At 41.8% G+C, this 24,230-nt stretch overlaps 1 protein-coding gene across 5 annotated transcripts in view; it reads right to left on the bottom strand.

The window, feature by feature from the left end:
- Nucleotides 1-1,901: 1,901 nt before the first annotated feature.
- LOC126418652 (AP-5 complex subunit mu-1-like) overlaps nt 1,902-24,230 on the bottom strand; it is a 59,150-nt gene continuing 36,821 nt past the window's right edge. For 2 of the 5 annotated variants that reach the window (XM_050085525.1, XM_050085530.1), the window contains 6 exons: nt 11,691-11,816; nt 11,526-11,621; nt 10,037-10,306; nt 9,624-9,923; nt 4,638-4,734; nt 1,902-2,434 (listed from right to left, as the gene is read on the bottom strand). In XM_050085525.1, coding sequence (XP_049941482.1) covers nt 2,319-2,434; nt 4,638-4,734; nt 9,624-9,923; nt 10,037-10,306; nt 11,526-11,621; nt 11,691-11,816 — 1,005 coding nt within the window. In that variant the 3' untranslated portion in view covers nt 1,902-2,318. The remainder of the gene's footprint in view (nt 2,435-4,637; nt 4,735-9,623; nt 9,924-10,036; nt 10,307-11,525; nt 11,622-11,690; nt 11,817-24,230) is intronic. The other 3 variants (XM_050085526.1, XM_050085527.1, XM_050085529.1) reach the window with 3 other exon arrangements.

The following is a 24,230-nucleotide window of genomic DNA, read 5'->3' as shown; positions in this document are numbered from 1 at the left end:
AGACTTCTTAAGTAATAGAGCTCAGTAAGTTATCCTCGATGGTGAGTGTTATCAGAGAGAACGTTATCGTCAGGAACGACCCAGGGAAGTGTGATAGGACCACTGTTATTTTCTGTATACACAATTGATCTTGCAGATGGGGCAGGCAGCAATCTGTGGTTGTTTACTGATAATGCTATGGCATGCAGGAAGGTGTTGAGTGACTGTGGGATGATACAAGATGTCTTAGACAAAATTTTTAATTGGTGTGATGAATGGGAGCTTGCTCTAAATGTGGAAAAATGTAAGTTAATGTGGATGAGCTGGAAGAACAAACCTGTAATGTTCAGATACAGTATTATTAGTGTCCTGCTTGACACAGTCAAGTCATTTAAATATCTGGGCATAATGTTTCAAAGTGATATGAAATGGAATAAGCAGCTGATAACTGTGGCAGAGTAGGTGAATGGTCAACTTCGGTTTTTTGGGAGAATTTTAGGAAAGAGTGTTTCACCTGTAAAGGCGACACTGTATAGGACGCTGGTGTGACCTATTCTTGAGTACTGCTCAAATGTTTGGGATCCATACCAGGTCAGATTGAAGGACGACAACGAAGCAGTTCAGAGAAAGCTGCTAGATTTGTTACTGGTAGATTCAAACAACACATAAATATTATAGAGATGCTTCGGAAACTCAAATGGGAATTCCTGGAGGAAAGGCGACATTCTTTTCGAGAAACACTATTGGGAAAATTTAGAGAACCGGCATTTGAAGCCGACTGCCAAATGATTCTACTGCTGCCAACATATATTGTGAGTAAGAACCACAAAGATAAGGTATGAGAAATTAGGGCTCATACGGAAGCTTATAGGTAGTCATTTTTCCCTCATTCTATTTGTGAGTGGAACAGGAAGGGAAATGACTGGTAATGGTACACGGTACCCTCTGCCTTGACTTGCCTTGCTGAGTATCTATGTAGATGTAGATCATTGTTCCCATGCTCTATACTGAGTGGAATAAGAAGAAACCCTAATAACTGGTGCCACGTACATGTGATGGTTTGCAGAGTGTGGATGTAGATGTAGATGCTGTGGAATCTGTTGAGAAGGCATTGCAACACTACAGAAAGGTATTTAAAATGAGTTACTGCATAACCTATACCTCGGTTCGTTCCCCAGTGTGGTAAAAATCACATTATATTTAATGAGATTTGCAGTCAAAGATAACAAAAGTCAATAAAGCAAAAATACATCATTTATGAAAACAGTCTATTTTCTTCAGTACAAAAATAAATACAAAACATTATACATACATATACAAGTGACTGAATAAAAACCTTTTGTATTATGGAAATACAGTCTCTTTATGTTCAACTCTGAATCAAAAATTAAAGTCGGCATGCCAGCATCCTAAATGATAATTTTTATTACACATGCAAGACTTTTACATATACCATATTTTACAGAACGTAAAGAAGTCTACCCAAATATCTCAAAATTCTAACCCAAATGGAATCTGAGTGCCATACTATGGCTTCCTACACCGACACAACTAACTGTGCCAGTGGACCGCATGCACCAGACTATGAGCTTCATAAAATGGATGTCCTTTTAATACTACCTTACATTCCTGTAATCTAATTAGGTTCAACAGTTTATATAGTTATACTGTCTATGGTGCTCAACCACACCAGCCCCTGCACTTTTCTTTCAAAAAAGATAAATGATGCTTTTATTCACCTTTTTATTCTATGCATGCTTTCTCTTGTGACCTCAATCTACAGTTCCCTCTCCACCACATCCATATCCTTTACATATTATTTTGTTCTTTGTGTCATCTGGACCAACCATACGAGACATATACAAACTAACTTTGACATTATGTACTATGTATGAAAATAGTGCTCTTTGATATTTATTCACTTTACTTCCTACTGATTTTTACAACATTCCTGGCCATGTTAGATTTGTGGTGTATTTTTTTTTTCTTTCATTGCATCATGTAAAGTTCCATGTTACGTTGTTCAGCACTATTACTATTGCCTAGCTTGAGTGAACGGTTAACTCTCTCCATAAAACATCATCTTGTTCTTCAGGTTTTGCACATAAGTTTTAACAAATTCAATTTTGTTTGTCTAAATTTATTGTTTATCATTGTTTTTTGATACCAATGTCTCTCTTGTGTATTTGTGCTTGCATGTACAAGTACAATCACACTGATAAATTAAACAATGTTTTAGACAGAACAGAAGACTTCAAACATTAAGGAACACATTTAAACTCTTGATTGTCTTATGTCCAAAATATTTAGTGCTGATTCTGCTGGTAAAGCATTTCAAATTATTCACAGGGTGCTGACAAACAAGACTGTAGTTCTTCAAGTGGAGGATTGGTGATAACAGGAATTTCCCCCTCAGAGTTCCAGATGGTAAACGTTCCAGACAAAAATTCTGAAGCTGTAAAGGAAAATATTTCACAGAATAAAATAGTTGTAAAGGAAATGTTACATCTACATTTCACTGTAGTTACAGGTTTTTATTACTGACACAAAAATGAGCAGAATAAAACCAGAAGCACACTCTTTATTGGCAATATTACCTTCACTTTGTTCGTAAAGCATGCCTCACAAACATGAGCAGACTTCACACTCATCTCTTAAAATCTAACAGAGTGCTCTCTTGGTCCATCCATTCACCTGTTTCTCTGTGCCACAAATCAGAACCAGTAATTCATGTTATCTGTAAACTTCCATTCCAGACATACCGTGTACACACTACAAACAAACAGCCATACAAAAGTTCTGAATTTCAAGGGAGTCAGCTGATGTACAGCACGAGTCTTCTCACATGTGGCTCTCTCCGACAAGATGGGACCCACCAGTGACTGGGGCATACTAGGTGGTGACAAGACGATGCATGGAATCATGTGACACTCCTGAGCTCAGCAGCAAGAAAACTGACTTCAGGCTGGTAAGCTGAGAAACTCAAGAAGGCAGCAAAAAGCTACTCTGGGTGATGTGGGCTGGTTTTAGAAAATATTAAAGATCATGGAGAAGTTGCTCGATGCACACTAGGCAAGCTTAGTACACTCACTGACAAAAGAAATTAACACCAAAAGAAATGGGCCAATTTAGACATACTCCCACATGTGTACATACCATCAGAAGGTACGTGAATGATTACAAAGTCAGTATCATCTACGACTGCATTCATGATGCCACCATGTGAACTTGTTATCAGGCCTGACAGAGTATAATATGGGCATTAAATGTGTTTGATGATTACTGAGCATTGTAAAGGACCAAGGAGAATGCAACATGCTCACGTGAGACAATGTAATCTGACAGAATTTGAAAGGGACATCACTGTGGGTCTGGACATAGTTGGCTGGTCAAATTGCGCAATATCAAAGAACATGGAGAATCTGAGAAGGATCTGGTCACCTGAATCTGGCCACACTGAAGGAGGACTGCCGTACTTTGCACTAAGCACATCATAACATCTCCATACCAGCACTTGCCACTCTGGGCACAGGTAACAACACCCTGTGTGATCACATACCATCAGCTGGAGACTAATGGACACTGGGCTACTGGATCACTATTCCATCAGTAGGCTGCCAGTAATATCATTTCACTGACAGCTACATTTGGAGTGGTGTCACACCCCAAAAGCAAGGATTGCTTTAGGGTGAAGACACATCATCTTTAACTATTTTCTGCTACACATAACCACTGTCTGCAATTATGGTGACACGTCGAAGGAAGAGGACACATTCTGCCAATATCTGAAGACAATATCAACGTTACCCCAACATCACTGTGTGTGGAGCCCATCAGGTACGACTTAAGGTCACCTCTGGTAGTGATTCAAAGAACTCTAGTCTCAAGTGAGACAGTATCCTGTTACCATCTTTCATCATGATAATTCTTGCCCACACAGAGCACGTGTTTGTGTGATAATGACATACTACCATGCCCAGCAATGTTTACAAGTCTGACCCTGATAGCACCTGTACAGGATCAGCTCAAACATCAACGCCACTCCAATTCAAATGTACAAGGTGGCGATACCCACTTCCCAACCAAACAAGTGGATACATCCATGCCATAGTGTGCACAACATCCTCCTGACAAGGAGCCAGCAGTGTGCTCATGCTGCCAAATTTCATTATTCATGTAACTTGATTTTTTAATCACTGCAATAAAAACACTTAATTTCTCAACTTGTGACATCTCATTTCACATCCCAATCTCATTGGTGCTTAACTGTTTTTGTCAGTGAGAGAAAATAAGCTCTGAAGCCATAAGTTGAGTAGGTCAGTAGGGATACAAAAAGCTGCTCTAATGGGTGTGGGAAGAACTGAAGCTCAGGCAGGTCTCACTGTAAGCTGTGACTTCAAAATACTGCAAATGTCACGGAGAAGTTGCTAGATGAGACCAAACTAGTATATAGTGGCAGCAGGTACATTCGTTTATTTTTTCTAGCAGTAACTATCACAGCGGTGGATAAAGTATAATGAGAAATCTGTCTGACCTCCGGGCTGTTGGGGAAACAGTGAGGAGTGAATGCCAGTCTGAGACTGTTTGTGTAGTGAACCTGATCTATCTGTACACCACATTAGGTTGATATATAAATATTGATCAATACGTGAACTTACATGCGGAGCATCGAACTTTTGGTGCTGTTGTCACCATTATGGTTTGAGGGTCAATCTTCGTTCCACTGTATGTGAAGTCAGAAGTTCTAAAGTACAGCTGCAAACAATATGAGATAACATGTTAACTGATTACTTATTAATGTAGCCTCTATTTTTTATGACATAGCTGTGCACAAGAATAGCATGTTGTGAAAGCAACAATCTCTTAGTTACCTTTGGGAGCCAAAATTTTGGTACTGCCGATGAACACATTAAAAGTAGGAAAAGCTTTTGGAACTGTCAGTCTTTTGTCTTTCTTCCCCGATGAAGAAACTACAATTCCATTGGTATAGTTTTTCCTGCTTTTAATTTATCTACTGGCAGTATTGGAATTTTGCCAACCATTCTGTCTCCTAGTAATTTTACAGTTTTCTCAAGCGAGTTCTCCTTCTGATACAACTATGTATGTATGCACATGCAGTATATTCTACATTTCTCTGATATGGAGAAACAGATGCATAAAATGAAGTCTCCTCTACTGATACACAAAAGTCTTAAAATAAAGGAATAAATGACATTTACAGGTTCATGTTTACATGAGATTAGCAAACTATATAGCTGTACTTTAAAACACTTACAAAAATTGCTATTGCTACATGCAGATGGCAATTATCCTGCAACATTATTAGTTTTAAGCTGCAGATCTTTCAAGTAAGAAACACTTTAACTCTGGACAGTACAAGCAAATGAAAAATCGCATACGCACAGTGAGATGCAAATGACACACAATGCTGAACAGGAGACACCTGAGTACACATCAGCACTACACAATGTGACCATGCAGGTGAGTGTTCTCTACAAGTTATCTCTGTAGAAGGACAACATCCAAAAGCTGAGCAACATTTTCAGTCTCGTCAATCACTCAAAGCCTCACTGATATGATAAATGTTTACCTTCATTCTTTCCATTATTTACAATCAAAGGTTTTCTACTGCCATATTTAAATGTTCAAATGTGTGTGAAATCAATAGGGACCAAACTGCTGAGGTCATAGGTCCATATTTAATATGTCAATATATAAACTCAATTGTCTTTTAAGTTTACCATTGTGGTAATCATGCAATTTGTATGATGGATGTAGTACTATATGTCTTGAGACAACCTGATATATTCAGTCTCATAATGTGAAGCACGCTTGAGAAACCTGAGTTACATGAGTTGCATGGGAATGTATATGGGAAAGATATGAATGAGCACTGTGTACATGTTTCATTTGTTTGCAGCAGTAGGTTGAATAAAATCTCTGTTTTATTCTGGGGTTGGGGTTGGGTTGGTTTGGGGAAGGAGACCAGACAGCGAGGTCATCGGTCTCATCGGATTAGGAAAGAAAGTCAGCCGTGCCCTTTCGAAGGAACCATCCCGGCATTTGCCAAGAGAGATTTAGGGAAATCACGGAAAACCTAAATCAGGATGGCCGGATATGGGATTGAACTGTTGTCCTCCCATTTTATTCTGGTTAAGCACATCATTAGTATCCAACTTTTTCCATTTAATGAAATATTATCCACCACCCTCTTTCAGCTCTAAAATACTTAAGATGTGTACTGAAAAATTATCAGTGAAATATAAATATGGAAGGAGTAAATGTAACAATTCATCATACAGTTGACCTGACAACAGATATATAAATAAGACTGAAAAGAGTGCCAACTTTTAAAGTCCTTCTTCAGAGCTAACAAAATACATGTACAAAGGCACAGATCCACCTGCTCAGTTGAACCTTCTTCAGGGCAAACAGTTTCTTTTCTGCTCCAATTCACTTAGTGGCCTACAATCCTCGCAGCACATCTACCCAGCACGCAAGCTGGTCCAACCAATACACCGCCAACTGTAGCCCATCCACCTGTGGGGGAGGTAGGTACCATTCTGCTGCCTACTGTGTCATGAGGTATTTGGAGAAATGAAACACATACGGAGCTGCCAAGAAAGCTTGCAAGGAACATGATGTGACAAAATGTGCCATTCATCTGCAAGCTGTCATTGCACTGTTGCATCAGAGATCCGTGCAATTGTGAGGAGGTGGGGGAGGGGAGGGGAGGGGAGGGGAGGGGAGGGGAGGGGAGAGGAGGGAGGGTGGGTGGGTAGCAGTGACGGACAGTAAGATGCAGATGGTGAAGCCAACAATCCGCCTGTGGCAGGCCTCAGGCCAGTGGCTCAGGTAGGATGAAGTGTCACTGACCTACCTCCGAACAGACCACTGTGCCATAATACACTCCTGGAAATTGAAATAAGAACACCGTGAATTCATTGTCCCAGGAAGGGGAAACTTTATTGACACATTCCTGGGGTCAGATACATCACATGATCACACTGACAGAACCACAGGCACATAGACACAGGCAACAGAGCATGCACAATGTCGGCACTAGTACAGTGTATATCCACCTTTCGCAGCAATGCAGGCTGCTATTCTCCCATGGAGACGATCGTAGAGATGCTGGATGTAGTCCTGTGGAACGGCTTGCCATGCCATTTCCACCTGGCGCCTCAGTTGGACCAGCGTTCGTGCTGGACGTGCAGACCGCGTGAGACGACGCTTCATCCAGTTCCAAACATGCTCAATGGGGGACAGATCCGGAGATCTTGCTGGCCAGGGTAGTTGACTTACACCTTCTAGAGCACGTTGGGTGGCACGGGATACATCCGGACGTGCATTGTCCTGTTGGAACAGCAAGTTCCCTTGCCGGTCTAGGAATGCTAGAACGATGGGTTCGATGACGGTTTGGATGTACCGTGCACTATTCAGTGTCCCCTCGACGATCACCAGTGGTGTACAGCCAGTGTAGGAGATCGCTCCCCACACCATCCTGTGTGCCTCGGTCGTATGCAGTCCTGATTGTGGCGCTCACCTGCACGGCGCCAAATACGCATACGACCATCATTGGCACCAAGGCAGAAGCGACTCTCATCGCTGAAGACGACACGTCTCCATTCGTCCCTCCATTCACACCTGTCGCGACACCACTGGAGGCGGGCTGCACGATGTTGGGGCGTGAGCGGAAGACGGCCTAACGGTGTGCGGGACCGTAGCCCAGCTTCATGGAGACGGTTGCGAATGGTCCTCGCCGATACCCCAGGAGCAACAGTGTCCCTAATTTGCTGGGAAGTGGCGGTGCGGTCCCCTAAGGCACTGCGTAGGATCCTACGGTCTTGGCGTGCATCCGTGCGTCGCTGCGGTCCGGTCCCAGGTCGACGGGCACGTGCACCTTCCGCCGACCACTGGCGACAACATCGATGTACTGTGGAGACCTCACGCCCCACGTGTTGAGCAATTCGGCGGTACGTCCACCCGGCCTCCCGCATGCCCACTATACGCCCTTGCTCAAAGTCCGTCAACTGCACATACGGTTCACGTCCACGCTGTCACGGCATGCTACCAGTGTTAAAGACTGCGATGGAGCTCCGTATGCCACGGCAAACTGGCTGACACTGACGGCGGCGGTGCACAAATGCTGCGCAGCTAGCGCCATTCGACGGCCAACACCGCGGTTCCTGGTGTGTCCGCTGTGCCGTGCGTGTGATCATTGCTTGTACAGCCCTCTCGCAGTGTCTGGAGCAAGTATGGTGGGTCTGACACGCCGGTGTCAATGTGTTCTTTTTTCCATTTCCAGGAGTGTAGATGGCTTTCTACTCCAGTGAGGGGATTCCCCAGTCAGTTATGCCTATGATGAGAAAATCACTAAACATCACATTCTTACTGAATGTAGTGTATATTGTGATCAGAGGGCAGAAGCGAATTTCTGTAGTGAGTTGCCCTTTATTTTAGCAGACGACAAGACGAGTGGGCTGAAAGTTTTAAAATTTTGTGAAGTGTCTGGTCTCCAGCCTAAGATTTTTGGCTGAAGATTTTAGTTTCTTATAGAGTGGCTGGTGCATCCTTTTTTCAGCTACTGGCCAGCCACAACTATATGTTGCATTGTTTTATGTCTTTCCCTTGCTTTTTCCTCTTTTGTCTACATTTTCACTCTGCCAATGTGCCTGATTTGTGTCATTTTATGTGTGTGTGTGTGTGTGTGTGTGTGTGTGTGTGTGTGTGTGTGTGTGTGTGTGTGTGTGTGTGTGTGTGTGTGTGGAGGGGGGGGGGGCAGGGGCTCTGGGAGTGAGGATGGTTTCAATCATTCACAACATTTTAGTATGGGTGCAAAACACCTTCCTGCTGCACACACACCCCAACATATCATGATCATCAGCATTATCATCCACCTGCATAGCTACATTATCCCGGATGACTCATGCTGGCACTGCAGCTCAACTGCAGTGTAGGATCAGGTCAGGAGGATTGGGTGAGAGGAGAAAGGAAGCGGGGAGTGGGAGGGCGGTTTAGGGCAGGTTGGCTGATGGCTAGCAGGGAGAGGCACAGCAGGTGAATGTGGTGCTGGTGAGCTTGCTGTGGATGCATGCAAGGCGAGTTGTTGGAAGCACGTGATGACAAGAAAGAGTAAATCAGGAGGGGGAGGTGGAATTGAGGAAGAGTGCAGAGAGGAGGCTATGGAAGTAGACTGAATGAAGTTAAGGAGGATTAAGGGATTGAAAGACATACTGCAAGGACAACCAAAATCTATGTAAGTCAGGAGATGCTTGTGTCTCAGCACAGGAAAGGGGGGGGGGGGGGGGGAAATCAAGTGACACAGTTCGAGTAGCATGTTCTGGCACTGAATGGTCAATCCTGTTCTCGGCCATTCATTTAGGTGGCCAGCCGGGTGGTAGTCATGCTCACTTCAAACACTGTGCATAAGTTGTAGTAGCACTCATGTATTATATGACTGCTTTGAAAGGTGTCTCAGCATACAACACAACAAGGTTACCCATGATATGACTGGAAGGCAATTTTTTTTTTTAAGTGGTCCTACAATTTGCTATTCCATAGAATCATATGGACTATAACTGAAACTCAGGTACAAAAATATTTGGAAGGATTCACCAATGCACGACCTAACACATACTTACCATTGCACACATAGTAGCGCTGGAAGCCAAATCGGGCTGTGACGGCTGGTCAGTTGCCTTCTGAAGCCGCACTGTGCAGTCCAAACTGACTTCCGGAGGCTTAGAAGGAAATTTTGAACCTATATTCCACAAAATTTCATTCTTTGCTCGGATAGTAATGCTCCCCTGTGATGCGTTTGGTTTCACTCTCAAGATGGCTAAACCAGGGAAAGGTATAACTGCCTGAAGTTGTTGGAAAACGTTTCTCATGTCACTGCTTAGCTGCAGTTTCAGGCTCACTGCTGCCACATTTTCATTAACCTGAAACAATACTGCATGCAATTCAGACAAGGTCTGCCACCTAAACACAATAAGGACAACAGTAATCTGAGAGAGTGCAACAGACATCACACACAGGAATTTAAACACACTACCTTAACAGCAAGATCTCCTTTAATGGGAGGCTCGCAGATGCTATGCACGATATAGCAGCACAGCGGCTGTTTGTCTGACGGTCTGAAGCGGATGCGAGTCACTGTGCCTTTAGTTTCGACACTCCCCGTCGTTGAACTTATCGACAGCGTCTGTCCTGGGGGCTGCTGCATGATAATGGATACTTCTGGTGCTACGCCTTCCACTTCAGCTTTGCAAGTAACTACTCCATAAACTTCTGTTGAATCCTTCACTTCTGACTGCCCAAACTGCTGGCCAAATAAAAAGATACCATTATTTTTGTTTATGTTACTAGATATAACAAAATGGACTGTAATTAGTGAAGGATACCAAAATGTATTATTTATTATTCAAATTGCCCGTTCTCCAAAAATTTGTTTGAGCTATGCTTAGATTCAGAAAAGTTCTGTATGCCAACACACACTGATTTTCTTCACACTGAAACTTCATTTGTACTGGAAATGCTGCACTAATGTAATCTCAAAATGGGTGCAATTTTATCATGGGTATATCAAAGCACAAATGCCTACACACGTCTGCATCTCAAGAATGCTGATGACTAACTGGGGTCAATTCAAATATTATGTTCAGCATCTGTACAACATGATAACAACAGTAATTTGTAAACCATTGTCAGCAGGCACAGATTATTTTTACTGCAAGATACAGCTTATCTAGCAGACAATTGATACCTAACACAGAGACAAATTAAAGAATCAGTTTAGAAAATGCTAAAAAAATAGTGAATAATATGATGTGTGAGGGTATATGATCCTCACAACTCAGCTACATAACAACAAGAGTGTGTACAAACAGTACATAAACTGTTTGAAATACACTGTAACAGTTGTTGATTTTGTTTGAATATCATAGTTGTAATTTTTACCACAAAGTGGTGAATTATGATTCTTCAGTTCATTTTTGTAGCTTCTTTGGTTTCCTTTCTTTCCCTGATGGCTTCTTCTCCACCATTTTCTTCTTCTTCTTTATTGATGCCCATCTTTGTTTTATCTGTACATTTTTCTTTCCTAACCTCATGTGTTGCCTGTCCTTTCTGTCACTCATAGCTTTACGCATTTCAGGTCTCATCTGTCAGTAGTCTACTGATGATTTCCCTCTCACCCTGTCCTACTGTTTCTCCCTGTATTTGTAGACCTGTATGACTCCACTCAGTTCCTGACAAGAGCCATTTCATACAACTCTTTTCTCTCTACTGAAAAAAGAAAGGACTTCTGGTTGCAAAAGCTTTGTGTCACTGTCCATATCCTAAGTCAGTATCAGGTTTTGGTGTGTCTTCATTTATTTAATAATAACTGATGGGTTCATTTTCACACAGTGTTTATGGCAAAATTCTACCTGTCTTGTCATGCGGCATGTGGAAGAACAACTTATAGTTTTATTCCTCTGAGTTTTGGAATGCTGTAGACAGTCTACTCCAGTAGATCATATTTAATGAAATGCCATTATTACCTGCATGGAGCGAACTTCTTCTCTAACATGGAAGACCACCTGGGATTTTCCTTTGTGTGGAACTGGATTCCACAGAGGTTGCTGAAAGGAAGCAGCCTAGAATAATTCTTGGTGCATTTTCCTATATAATTTCATATTTTATAATAAAATCTTAGTAATGTATACCTTTATTTTGCTTTTTGATGCTGGAATTGTAAGCTGGGAGGCAATGACTGGATCACAACACACAGGACGTCCGAATGGAAGTGAAACAGAAATATATTTGTTGATTTCTGCTAGTGCAAGTGAACCCTAGTAAAATATATAAACATTTAGTAAAACATTAACAGCTTTAGCAAAAATTACAAGTATTACTGTAGTAATGAATAGATCATCCTTAGAAATTGACAAGACAAATTAAATACGAGATATAATGGTAAAGGGACCAGTAGGAGTTGGGTTGGGTTGTTTGGGGAAGGAGACCAGACAGCGAGATCATTGGTCTCATCGGATTAGGGAAGGATGGAGAAGGAAGTTGACCGTGCCCTTTCAAAGGAACCATCCTGGCATTTGCCTGAGGCGATTTAGGAAAATCACGGAAAACCTAAATCAGGATGGCCGGACGCGGGATTGAACCGTCGTCCTCCCAAATGCAAGTCCAGTGTGCTAGCCACTGCGCCACCTCGCTCGGTGACTAGTAGGAATTCAGGATATTAATTCAGGCACAGAAGAGACATTATGGACTGCATACATAGAGAACCAACATATGTAACAACAAGTTATCAGAACTGGAATGATGAAACAATGAGGTGATTACTGTGATTCTATCAACTGGGTTAAATTTTGATTTAATCAGTGTATCAAGTGGTTAAACTTTGAATCCTACAGTTTACTACGTTAAATAAAGGATCCAGAATATTTTTTCATAATCTTCAAGCATAATCTAATTTATTAAATAAAATAATTATTAATAAAAGAATTATGAGTTGTTAATTTGGTCACACTGCACCTGTCTCACTACATTTCCACCAAAATTTTTATCTATTGTCACCATTATATTAATGCCAAGGACTTTGATAATCCCAATCAGAAAGATAGTGTTTGTTGCACAGAAATGTGTAATGACAATAGTGTGTGGTTTCACCACTAAAACCTCTTGTTGGTGGTTCTTTTAAACAGTATTAAGCAAGGTGGTGGAGTGGTTAGCACTCCGAATTCACATTTGTGAGAATGACGGTGCAAATGTCTGGCTGGCCATCCAGTTTGAGGTTTTCCGTGATTTCCCTAGATTGCTTAAGCAAATGCCAGGATGTCTCCTTTGAAGAGGGAATGGCCAATTTCCTTTCCCATCATTCTACAGTCTGCACTTATGCTCTGCATCTTGTTGTCAACGGGATGCTAAACTCTGATTTTCCATCTTTAAAAAGTTGTGCATGCTGGCAGCCTCACAATACATTTTTCCCTTATAAAGTTTGTTTACAATCAGTTTTGATTCAAACACACCAGTGTCATTCATAAATATACTTTTAGGATGAGAAATGACATGCACTACCCATCACTCAGCCTTTAACGTGCCACAGGAAGTAATGAAACAATATTACGAAAAGGACAGTTGCTACCCACCATATAGAGGAGATGCTGAGCCACAGATGGGCTCAACAAAAAGACTGTCACTGACATGAGCTTTTGGCCAACAATGAGTGAAGTTTTCAGTCATAAAAAATGAGAGAGAGTTTTCACATAAATCAAAGATAGTTTAAGATGAAGGCAAAGGACAATTGCATAAAGAATTGTTAGCATTCTGCCATTCACTGAGAAAATGTATTACAATTGTAAACTGACTCCCACACTTAAGTGACACAGGTCACTAAAGTAGAAATGTTATTTAAAGTGTTGGGGAGTACAAGACATTGTTGACTGTTTACTATGACAGATGTACATTTGTACACATAACATTACAAATGTAGGATGTACTTGAAAATGGCTAACAGCCTAAATTGGCAGTCATTTTATAAGACCCGGGGTGGAGAATGGAATAAAGTTATGGCTATGGCACCTGAAATGAAAAACTTTATTGATTCATTTCACATTACAGCGAAAGTAACTCAAATAACTAATTTAACTCATTTTACCTGACAGCTGTTCAAAAACGATTTTTCAGCAAATCACAAGGGTGCAGTGACAGTCACGTAGTTCTCGTGGTGGAGTGACGTTACCACACTAAAAGACAGTATTACAGCTCACATTTGTTGCTCAGAAATAATTCTATTAGCACCAAATAGCGAATTACTTATTTTTCACAGAAGTTGCCTTACTCAGAAGTTTGTATTATGATTAGTATTGTTGTAGCCTAATACATAGGATATTGTTTCATTACTTCCTGTGGCACGTTAAAGGCTGAGTGATGGGTAGTGCATGTCATTTCTCATCCTAAAAGTATATTTATGAATGACACTGGTGTGTTTGAATCAAAACTGATTGTAAACAAACTTTATAAGGGAAAAATGTATTGTGAGGCTGCCAGCATGCACAACTTTTTAAAGATGGAAAATCAGAGTTTAGCACGTTAGTAGGCTGATGTGAAAAATCAAGGAAAAAAGTAACTTTTGCATGATGTGCCAAGTAACATAGCTCAATAAAACATGGACCATACAAAGAAAGAATTGCTACAGTATAATACAGAAGGTAACTGAAAAGAATATGTAGTGATACAAATGAAAATGACACTCTTATTGAAAGACAGTAATTACACTGTAGTCATTGTGATTTACGATGCTCCGATGGGCATCACAGAAGGTAGGACATGGTTCTTAATAGTACGTGTGATCACCACAGACAGCAGTATATGGTTGACAACGTGCTCCCATACTGGTGAAAAGGTTGGTAAGGAGTTCGTATGATAGGGCACACCATTCCTGTACCAGCGACTAACAACTGCTGGATGGTCATCGGTGCATATGGATGAGTTGCAGCAAGTCTCCCCATTGTGTCCCACATGTTCTCACTAGGATTTGTGTAAGAGGAACAGGTAGGCAGGGTGGTCCATTTGTTTAATGTCCTCTCATTCCAAGAGCTCTTCCACCTGCACTGTTTGATGCAGTCACACTTAGTCGCCCATAAAAATGAAGTCAGTACTGAATGAACCCCTGAAAAGATGCACACAGGTAGGAGTACAGTGTCACAACAATGTAGACTGGTGAGCGCACTGCATACAAAGATTTGGGGATCAGTATGCCCTTGCAGTTTTATGCCTGTCCACGCCGTAACTCCTGGACCATCAAAATGAGTATGTTTGATGGTGTTCCTTGAATCATTATGTGTTCTCACCTTATGCCATGTGAGGGTACATCCAAAATCATTACTCGGACTGAATCCGCTTTCATGCAGAAGATCACACATCTCCACTCTTCACTGGTCCAGCCCCTATGCTCTTGGCACCATGGCTGTTGACGCACAGGTGTCAGTGGAATACAAGGATACTGGTTGTTAGGCAAAAATACCACCCCCGTACAGTCATCATGCCACTGTGGAGTGTGAGATTGGGTACCTAGGAATACTGTTAAATGTGGTTGCAATGGCTGTTTTGACATGGGGTCCCTTCTTGCCTGTTACACAATGTAGTGGTTAGCTGACCACGGCCGGCCACCACCTCTCCTATGGATAGTGGTGCCTATGGTGCAGAATGCTTTCAACAAACGTGAAAAAATGCGGTGAGCAATACCAAACTACTGGGTGACATGTGTCGCACTTCGTACTTCATCCAGTTTCCCCGATGAGTCTTCCCCATGGAAAGTCGTCAAAATGTCTCTGGGCCATGTTGTAATGAAGAGAACCACCACAGTGCGCCATAATTGCTTGCTGATTGACACACACTGTTTTTTCCTATTCCTTCAACTGGCTCTTGTTGCTGTTGGATTTTTTCTGTCACTTATATCTTCCTTCGCGTCTGGAAATGATTTGTTAATATGAATAAAGCCAAGTTGCCATCATGGTGGAGAGTCCATGTTAGACTGTAGCCCCCCCCCCCCCCCCCCCCACACACACACACACAAGAAGGTGGGTAAATTAATTCAAAAGACGGAGGAAGGCAAGGACATACCACCACCAATATGACTGTATTTCGTACAGCACCGCAGTGTTCAACCCCGTCTTCAAGTTGAGGACCACTTTATTTTACTATTCACTCTTAATACACATACCAACTGAGTCTGTTTGGACACACTATCTTCCCTAACTCGTGGTCCTCAGAGCTAAAATATATTGTAAAGGTCTAGAAAAGTGCAGCACACTACAGAGGAGAAGCGTTTCGAGCTCCATTTCCTGTCATCTACTCTCTGTGTCACTCCTGACATAGAGTTCTGAGCTAGTTTTCCATCACATCTCTAATTGTACAGTTTGTTGCATAGCTTTTGATATTTCCTCAATTAGTCCAGTTATTCTTCATTGCCTTGAAACTCCATTCTCAGTTTCCAAAAATGTCATAAGATACGAAACAAATGGTAAACAATAATTATTATAGACAACTCTAGCCATACAACATTAAGAGCAATTGCCAGTAGTTCTAGAGCCACAACTCAAGTACAGGTGATCATCATACTCCTTTTCTTTTTCTTTTTGTTTTTTCCCCATCCGGGAGCAGTCGGTTCTTGCCTCCTCATTTGCAGCTGATAACTTTCTTCTTCATATTAGTGTAGTTGGATCCAGTAACTAGATCATTCAGGACTGGGCCCAATCACAACCCTGTCTTCTCACCCCTTCCACATACCCTACCAAAATAATTTTTAAAATTCTACATGCTCAATCCAATTTCTTTACCCGCATTTGATTATATCCAATAACTGCTTTTATTCTATCGTGCTTCTCAGCACACCTTTGTTTGCCACTCTGTCTATCCATTTTATTTTTTTTTCCATTTCAGTTTATTCATCAGCTAAATACTGTTAGCTTTACGCTCAACAGTTCCCACACCCACCTTGTGGATTCTTCAACTTTGACAGGTCGTGCACACTGTATCTGGTACACTTCTGCATATACCTGTTCAGTGATTCCTGGTGTTAAGCAATATCGCTCCTCACATAAGACGACAGCAAGCTCTCTATCAGTTATGCACAATTTTCTCATGAAATTTAGGCCACCCACAAAGGAGGTACCTTACAAAATCCTCATCCCACCAATATTTGAACACTGCTTGTCAGTCTGGGATCTGAAGCAGGCAGAACTGGTATAGGGAATAGAGATAATTCAAATAAAAGCACCTTGATTCATCACAGGTTTATTTAAAAAGTGCTGATTCAACTCCATCGCAGTGTGGTTTACTGTTAAAGTTCTGAGAATGCACATTCTTAGAAGATTAAAGCAATATATTGCTTCCTCCAATGGGTATTTTGTGATAAGACCACAAAGGTAAAAGCAGAGAGATACAAACTCACATGGAGGCTTACGACCAATCTTTCTTCCTGCAAACCATCCATGACTGAAACAGCAAAAGGAGAAGTGACATTCGTGGACAAAGTGCCCTCTGTCACACATCTTAAAGTGGCTCGCGGAGTACAGATGTAGGTGAAGAATACAGAAAAATCAGTTTCTGTCCACAGATGATATCATTGCTCAGGATTCTGCTATCTGACAGCAATCTCCTCAACTGACCCGGAGAACCACCAGGAGCCTGTTAGCAAGGGCTTTCAATCCTGTGCATTCCTGGAAATCAGAGTGGTCACCTTCATCCCAGCAAGGCTTCCTGTGAGTTGGAAACCCAGCTCTCAAACTCCTGACACTCCTGCTTGCATCATCTGGCACAAACCGAATGGAAGAAGACGTGGAGCAGGGAGACAGCTGTAACTCTCTATGGCTGGGGACGGTGAGACTCTCCGCGCTGTGACTGCAATGGACAGTGCTACATATCTTTCGGGACTGCCCCTTAATGCTGTCATTGGGACCCCGTAAGAGCAACATCGAGTTCGCTTTAAAACAACTGAGTGTTTGGAAAACCTGTACATCTGTCTTTGATTTCTTATATGGTTTATTTAACTGGTTGTTTATGATTTCTTTATTTGTAATTGTTAATGTACTTGTGACTGCAACATCTTTAAATGCTACAGGAATATTTTTACATGCTCTGCCATGGCCACATTTCAAGAGGCTCCAACCACTTCCTGCCTCCCATCCTCCTGGTCTGAGTTTCAGCAAGACACCCCATACAAAACATTTCTTCCACATTTCTCATAATCATGTTTCGCTACCATTTCAGAAAATACTACTCCTCTTGCAGAGTGACAATACTGTTATTGCTTTTCTGATTTAATATGTGTTGTGCACCTTCAACTACTTTCTATTCTGTTTCCTACGTACTTAAAATCTTGCACACTTTCCAGTTTGTCTTCATTATGCACTGTTTTTATCCCTCCATCTCATCCTACTGTCATTAATTTCATTCGTTTTCTGGTTATTTTTGATGACAAAAGCACACAAAAACAGGTAAGAACACAACCTGTGTAGCAGAGCGAAATGGGGCTATACCACTTGTTCTGACATCATTACAATTTTTTTCCTTGTTTGATCTCATCTTGTTAAAAATCACATATAAGACAGTTACACAAAATAGCTAACTCCTTATTTATGGTTTATTTCATTAAAGGAGGAGTATGTAGTTCTTATAAGAACCAATGAATAACATCACTGAGCTGTATTGTACTGTTTATTAATCAAATGAAACTTCCTTTACAGATAATACATCATAAAATGGGATAAGTCACATGGTACTTATCTATATTTCCCTTTTTTTTCCTTACACATGTTTAAGCATTTTGCATCACAGATCACACATTTAAATTTGTACAGAAACTGATACTTTGTGTAGGTCTAGAGACCTTTTAGCCATAAATATTTTACCTATTCAGAAATAAAGAAACTTATTATGTTTATATGCATACTTACATTTGTATATTTACATACAGGTTGCCATTTGCTACACATAAGAGACATTTGCAATGGGGATGCACTTTGATACACAAACATTACTTCAACATATCATATTCCAAATAGTGATATGTAACTTTTAAGTATTTAAGCAATGCCAGTTTCTGCCTCACTTTAAAATGCATTAGATTATGAACATTTTTATGAGAGATGATTCTACAGTAAAAATCCTTCAGTAAAGCATACAAACCTAACATTCAATATAGGCACCAGCTAGCTCACTCACCTCTCTAGCACATACACACACAGAATCATAGAGTGACAGTAATGCAGTACCATGTACAGTATATACCCTGTTGATTATATTAGATTCAGTTTTCTTTCCACAGACCTGGGTGTGGAACAAGTCAGAAAGTATAAAATAAAAACATGAAACATTTGAATATAATACTCACTGCCCTGATAATCGCTCAGGAGATTGTCAAAATACGTGAATACATTACAGTAAACTGGAACTGCTAATATTTACAGAATTAATACACTTTCAGAAACATAGTTATGCACTTTCAATAAATTTATGACACACAAAATACCCTAATCTTGACTGTTGTGACTAAGTGCTATCAAAACTGAAATCTAACAGACATTTTTACTTAAGCTGGTCTAACAGTCCCTGTTAAGATATTCAACTACAGAATAGAAGGTGCTGCCTATCAAAAAGTACTTGAAACTCTGTTTAAACTGTGCTTTATCTGAAACCAGGTTTTTTAATGGTTGCTGGCAATTTATTGAAAATGTTTGTTCCTGAATATTGGACCCCTTTTTGGACCAAGGTAAATGACTTTAGGTCTTTATATAGATTGTTCTCATTCCTAGTACTGATACTATGTACTGAGCTATTGGCTGGAAATAGAGACATATTACTTGCAATAAATTTCATTAAGGAATAAATATATTGAGAAGCTTGTGTACAGTAATTTATGGAACCTTAGATCTGATAAAAGGAAACTGTAAACATGATTAACTGGTGGCATAACCTTAGCAGTTGCCATTATTGACAAATTGACAAGAAGCATATAAAATTATGGACATCTCTTTTTACTTTCAGTGTTTAAAATATCTTACAACTGTTTTCTTTTATCTGAAGATCTTTGCACCTTGTCATTTTCCATTTTACTGTAGTTGTTAAGCAGTATATTAACACTGGTACAAATGACAGACTTCCACATTTCTGCTAGTGGATGTTTGTCACAGATTTCTATTAAAAATCATCATTGCTTGATATGAAATCAAGGATTAATTTACTTGCTACTCGTCACTGGTTTTGAAGTCTAAGGAAGGACTCGCAACAGTCATCTGACAAAAGATTTTGCATCCAGCAGAAAGAATACACAACAAACAGTAGCATAATTTTTAATAAGTTTGTGCTCTGCACCACATGCCAGTTCTCCATCCACTGTAAGGAATTGAGCACATTAGGTGCACTGTAATTTTTTTAAGGACACTGCAGCAGTAATAGCCTACAGTTAGTGAATGGACTGATAATTCTGGGGTCAGTCTGACTGACAAATATTTGATTCTAAATATTTGGTACAAAGCTGTCATTGACTGTGTTATGACATTGTTTTGTCGCAACTGGGAAAAGAACTAATCATAACTTTCTTAGTTGAACCAATTACTAAGGAAACCTCTAGCAAAGAAGACAGTCTCAGCTCTTTTTCTGCTTCAAATATCTGCCTTTTAGTTACATGATAGTGGGATGCAAACAATCATTGATACAATCCAAACTTTGCTTCCAGTGTGTTAGTTCTGAAATTTTCCAAGTAGTACATATGACATTTTTAGTTCTGATACAAGGTAGGTCCTCAGTTCGGTTAATGCACATGTGCTATGCTTAAGTGCAAAATGTGTTTCTTTAGTGATCGTATCTACATACAAATTCATGGACTTCCATTTATCCAGCCAATTAAGAAGCTTCTTAAGAAACGCACACCTTCCATCTTCACGGTGTTTTGCAAGTGCTTTCTGCATTACCTCCCTAAGCCTTAGTTCTTTAAAAGGGGCCTTAACACAACTATCTGTCAGCAGGTGCTAATTATGATTATAAAATCAGCAGTTCCTTCATAATTTTCATCATATGTGGGTCCCAACTTAAGTAAACTACACTGGATATTATCATTGAAACTTTGGCAACCAAGCTTTACATTCTGTTTCTCCAATTAGATTAGATTAGATTAGATTCACCTTTGGTACATAGACCCAGAAAGAAGGTGATTCTCTTGAGTGTGGAACATGTCAGAAAGTTTAATATAAAAGACATAGACATTTGATTATAACACTCACTTCCCTGATCATTCATCTACATCTACATGATTACTCTGCAATTCACATTTAAGTGCTTGGCAGAGGGTTCATCGAACCACAATCATACTATCTCCCTACCATTCCACTCCCGAACAGCGCGCGGGAAAAACGAACACCTAAACCTTTCTGTTCGAGCTTTGATTTCTCTTATTTTATTTTGATGATCATTCCTACCTATGTAGGTTGGGCTCAACAAAATATTTTCGCATTCAAAAGAGAAAGTTGGTGACTGAAATTTCGTAGATAGATCTCGCAGTGATGAAAAACGTCTTTGCTTTAATGACTTCCATCCCAACTCGCGTATCATATCTGCCACACTCTCTTCCCTATTACGTGATAATACAAAACGAGCTGCCCTTTTTTGCACCCTTTTGATGTCCTCCGTCAATCCCACCTGGTAAGGATCCCACACCGCGCAGCAATATTCTAACAGAGGATGAACGAGTGTAGTGTAAGCTGTCTCTTTAGTGGACTTGTTGCACCTTCTAAGTGTCCTGCCACTGAAACGCAACCTTTGGCTCGCCTTCCCCACAATATTATCTATTCTATGTGGTCTTTCCAACTGAAGTTGTTCGTAATTTTTACACCCAGGTACTTAGTACAATTCTCAAGGCTGTCAATTCAACTATTTATCAAGTAATCGAATTCCAAAGGATTTCTTTTGGAACTCATTTGTCGGAGATTGTCAAGATATGTGAATACATTAGAGTACAGTGGAACTGTTAATGCAATGAAGGTGGCCACAGCGTTTCCAAGCTTAAACTATATCCAAATTTTAATAATTTGTTCTTTTCAGTTCAAATAGTGATCTTATTGCAGAAAATGAAGCTTGTATTCAGATGTGTTTTGTTTTCAAAGCTGGGGAAGAAGAACATCATGTTGTTGTTGTGGTCTTCAGTCCATAGACTGTGTGGCGACCATCGACCGCCAGTAACTGCCACCTACGAAGTGCAGAGTAAACAGTCTTTGGGACTGGATGCTCTTTGGTTCAGCCTCATGGACTGAGGTTATGATGTGCATGTTGTGAGCTTCCATATTGTTTTTCTTGTGTTTTGTGTAATTACATGAACCTTAATAGAAGTGCCTGATTGTAGTAAGTTCGAGTTTTCCTGTGTGCGGTCAGTCGCTGTAGCCAGAAAACCCAGAGTGGTGACCCTGAGTTGCGAAAATACATTGCATTCGCTTGCCATGTACCACCGGTTTCGCGCCAATAAAAAATGTCGCAACCCCCAGTTTTTCCGGCAGTGCAGGACGCTGCGACCACAGAATGGACATTCAACTGTGAAGCACAGCACTTTACTCCGTGAGCTACTAATACACTAGGAATGTTCGTATCTCCGGTGTTTGCTTCGACCAGCCAGACGACCCTAACCTCCGCTGGCACACCACACCAGGCACTGTACAGATTGGTGCAGACACCTTCTATGGCATTCTATGCTCAACAGAATGCTCCTCCAGCACAAGATCATGGAAACCCCTCCCCCAAGTTTCTACCGCATAACATGGACCACGCGGCTGTCCAGTTTCGGGGTCCACACGCATCCCTGCCCCCTCCTCAGAGCGGTCCGCCGTTTAATGTGTCCCCCTCTGTGCTAGTCGAAGGGACACTGACGTCAACTGCGCCGGGCCATGTATACACCTACCCATTCTGCCGCCCCATGCACATCTCGGGTGATGCACCTACCGTGGTTCCGCCCTATCACTCAGTGCTCAATCGCGATTTCGCTCCTCTGCTCAAGATTTCGTCTGCATGGGCCATTGATCCTTCTGCACCATGCTCATTGTGTGGCTGTACAGATTTCCTGCCTACAAGGACTGGATATCATGTCCCACCTGCACAGCTAACAGACGTTCAATGCAACACATTGACCACCACTGAGGCACAGTTCGCATCAGTGAACACCATGCAGATTCCCTGTAAAATTTGTGCCTGTCCTACACCCTGCAAGTACTGGTCCCCGGTCATCTTCAGCAGCTGCCGCCATTACAACCAGACAACCCAGTGACGTGGTTAATCTTGGTGGACATCACGTTGGACATACATGGCACTGCGGACGACAGCACTCCTTTAGTGTGTTTAGTGAATCACCTGCATGACCACCCTGATCTCATAAGTGACTTGTTGCTGAACCCACCCAAGAGCAACAAATATACCTCTGCCCAAGCATTACTCATCGAACGCTGTTCTCGTCTGCCAGCTGATACTATTCACAATGTTATTTATGACCAGACTTTAGGATCTCCTCACAGCTGTGGGAACTCTTGTGTACGCAGTTCAGTACCGAGATCTTGCCGACCCTAGCGCTCTTGCCATTGTGGTTGGTGAAGCTGTTGCAAGAACTACAATTACGTTTGCTCCCACATACCGCAGCATCACTCGAGCATAAACTACAGCTGGCAGACCAGACATACGCCATTATTCGGCACCACCACCTCCCTCCATGCAGCACAGTGCCTAATACCGCTGAGGTTGGTAATCCTGTGAATATACTTCCACTGTCGGGTGGTAGAGGCGGGGCACGTGTGTATCACGGACAGCGCATGGAACAGCAGCCATCTAGCAGCCAAGACTGGGAATTGTGAGTGGGCCAGCACCAGCCTCTCCCCACCCCAACCGGGCAAGCGCCTGCCCACCCCGCCTTCCCCTCGCCTGTTGCTTGGGCTGGTGGGACAAGTATAGCTGACTAATGCATATGCTAATTCCACTCCACTTACAGGGATGCTGCTTGCAACTGCTGCCCGCCCTGTGCTTTTCCAAACGTTCCATGCGGGCCACAGTAGGAGCCACGGCTCGTGGATACATGCAAGGGTGCCTACACACGTTGCATTCTGTCAGATCTCCCACCTCACGAGGACGTCTGCACGCCTGGGATTGAGGTTCATGCCAGTATTTTCTCGTCGATACTGGAGCACAATTTTACAGCCCGCATTTACCATAAAGGACACGACACCAGCCAAACTGTTCCTTCGAGCAGCAAATAAATCGCCACTCCGTGTCGACGGTTTGGCCAAGTTACCTATTGAACTCATACCTGGTAAACAGTTCACTTGGTCCTTCTACGTGGCTAACGTGGAAGACCCAGTATTAGGCATCAATTTCCTTTTTCATTTCGGACTGTCTCCAGACCTCCAGTCAGCTGCATTATTGCATCACACCTCGTCCACTCATATTGTGTGTTCAGTCGCCTCCTTGCCCCCCCCCCCCCCCCCCCGGCCTCCCCCACAGCTTCCCGATGCGATGATTTCGACACGGCCCTCATTGAGTGCTCTTCACTGGCACACAGCTTCAGTCCAAGCGCTCTGCAGTCACCGATCTCCGCACTTACAACGCCGAAATGAGCCATGCCACCATATCATCGGCTACGAAAGACCTCACCAAGGCACGATGCCTCGTACAACGGCTGTCAATGCCGCCCTCCACCACTGGCAACGCACTGCGTGGGACTT

Source organism: Schistocerca serialis, chromosome 9 (genome assembly GCF_023864345.2).
Source record: "Schistocerca serialis cubense isolate TAMUIC-IGC-003099 chromosome 9, iqSchSeri2.2, whole genome shotgun sequence".
NCBI lineage: Eukaryota > Metazoa > Arthropoda > Insecta > Orthoptera > Acrididae > Schistocerca > Schistocerca serialis.
Note: the sequence above shows the minus strand (reverse complement) of the source record. Positions and strands in the feature narration are given on the sequence as shown.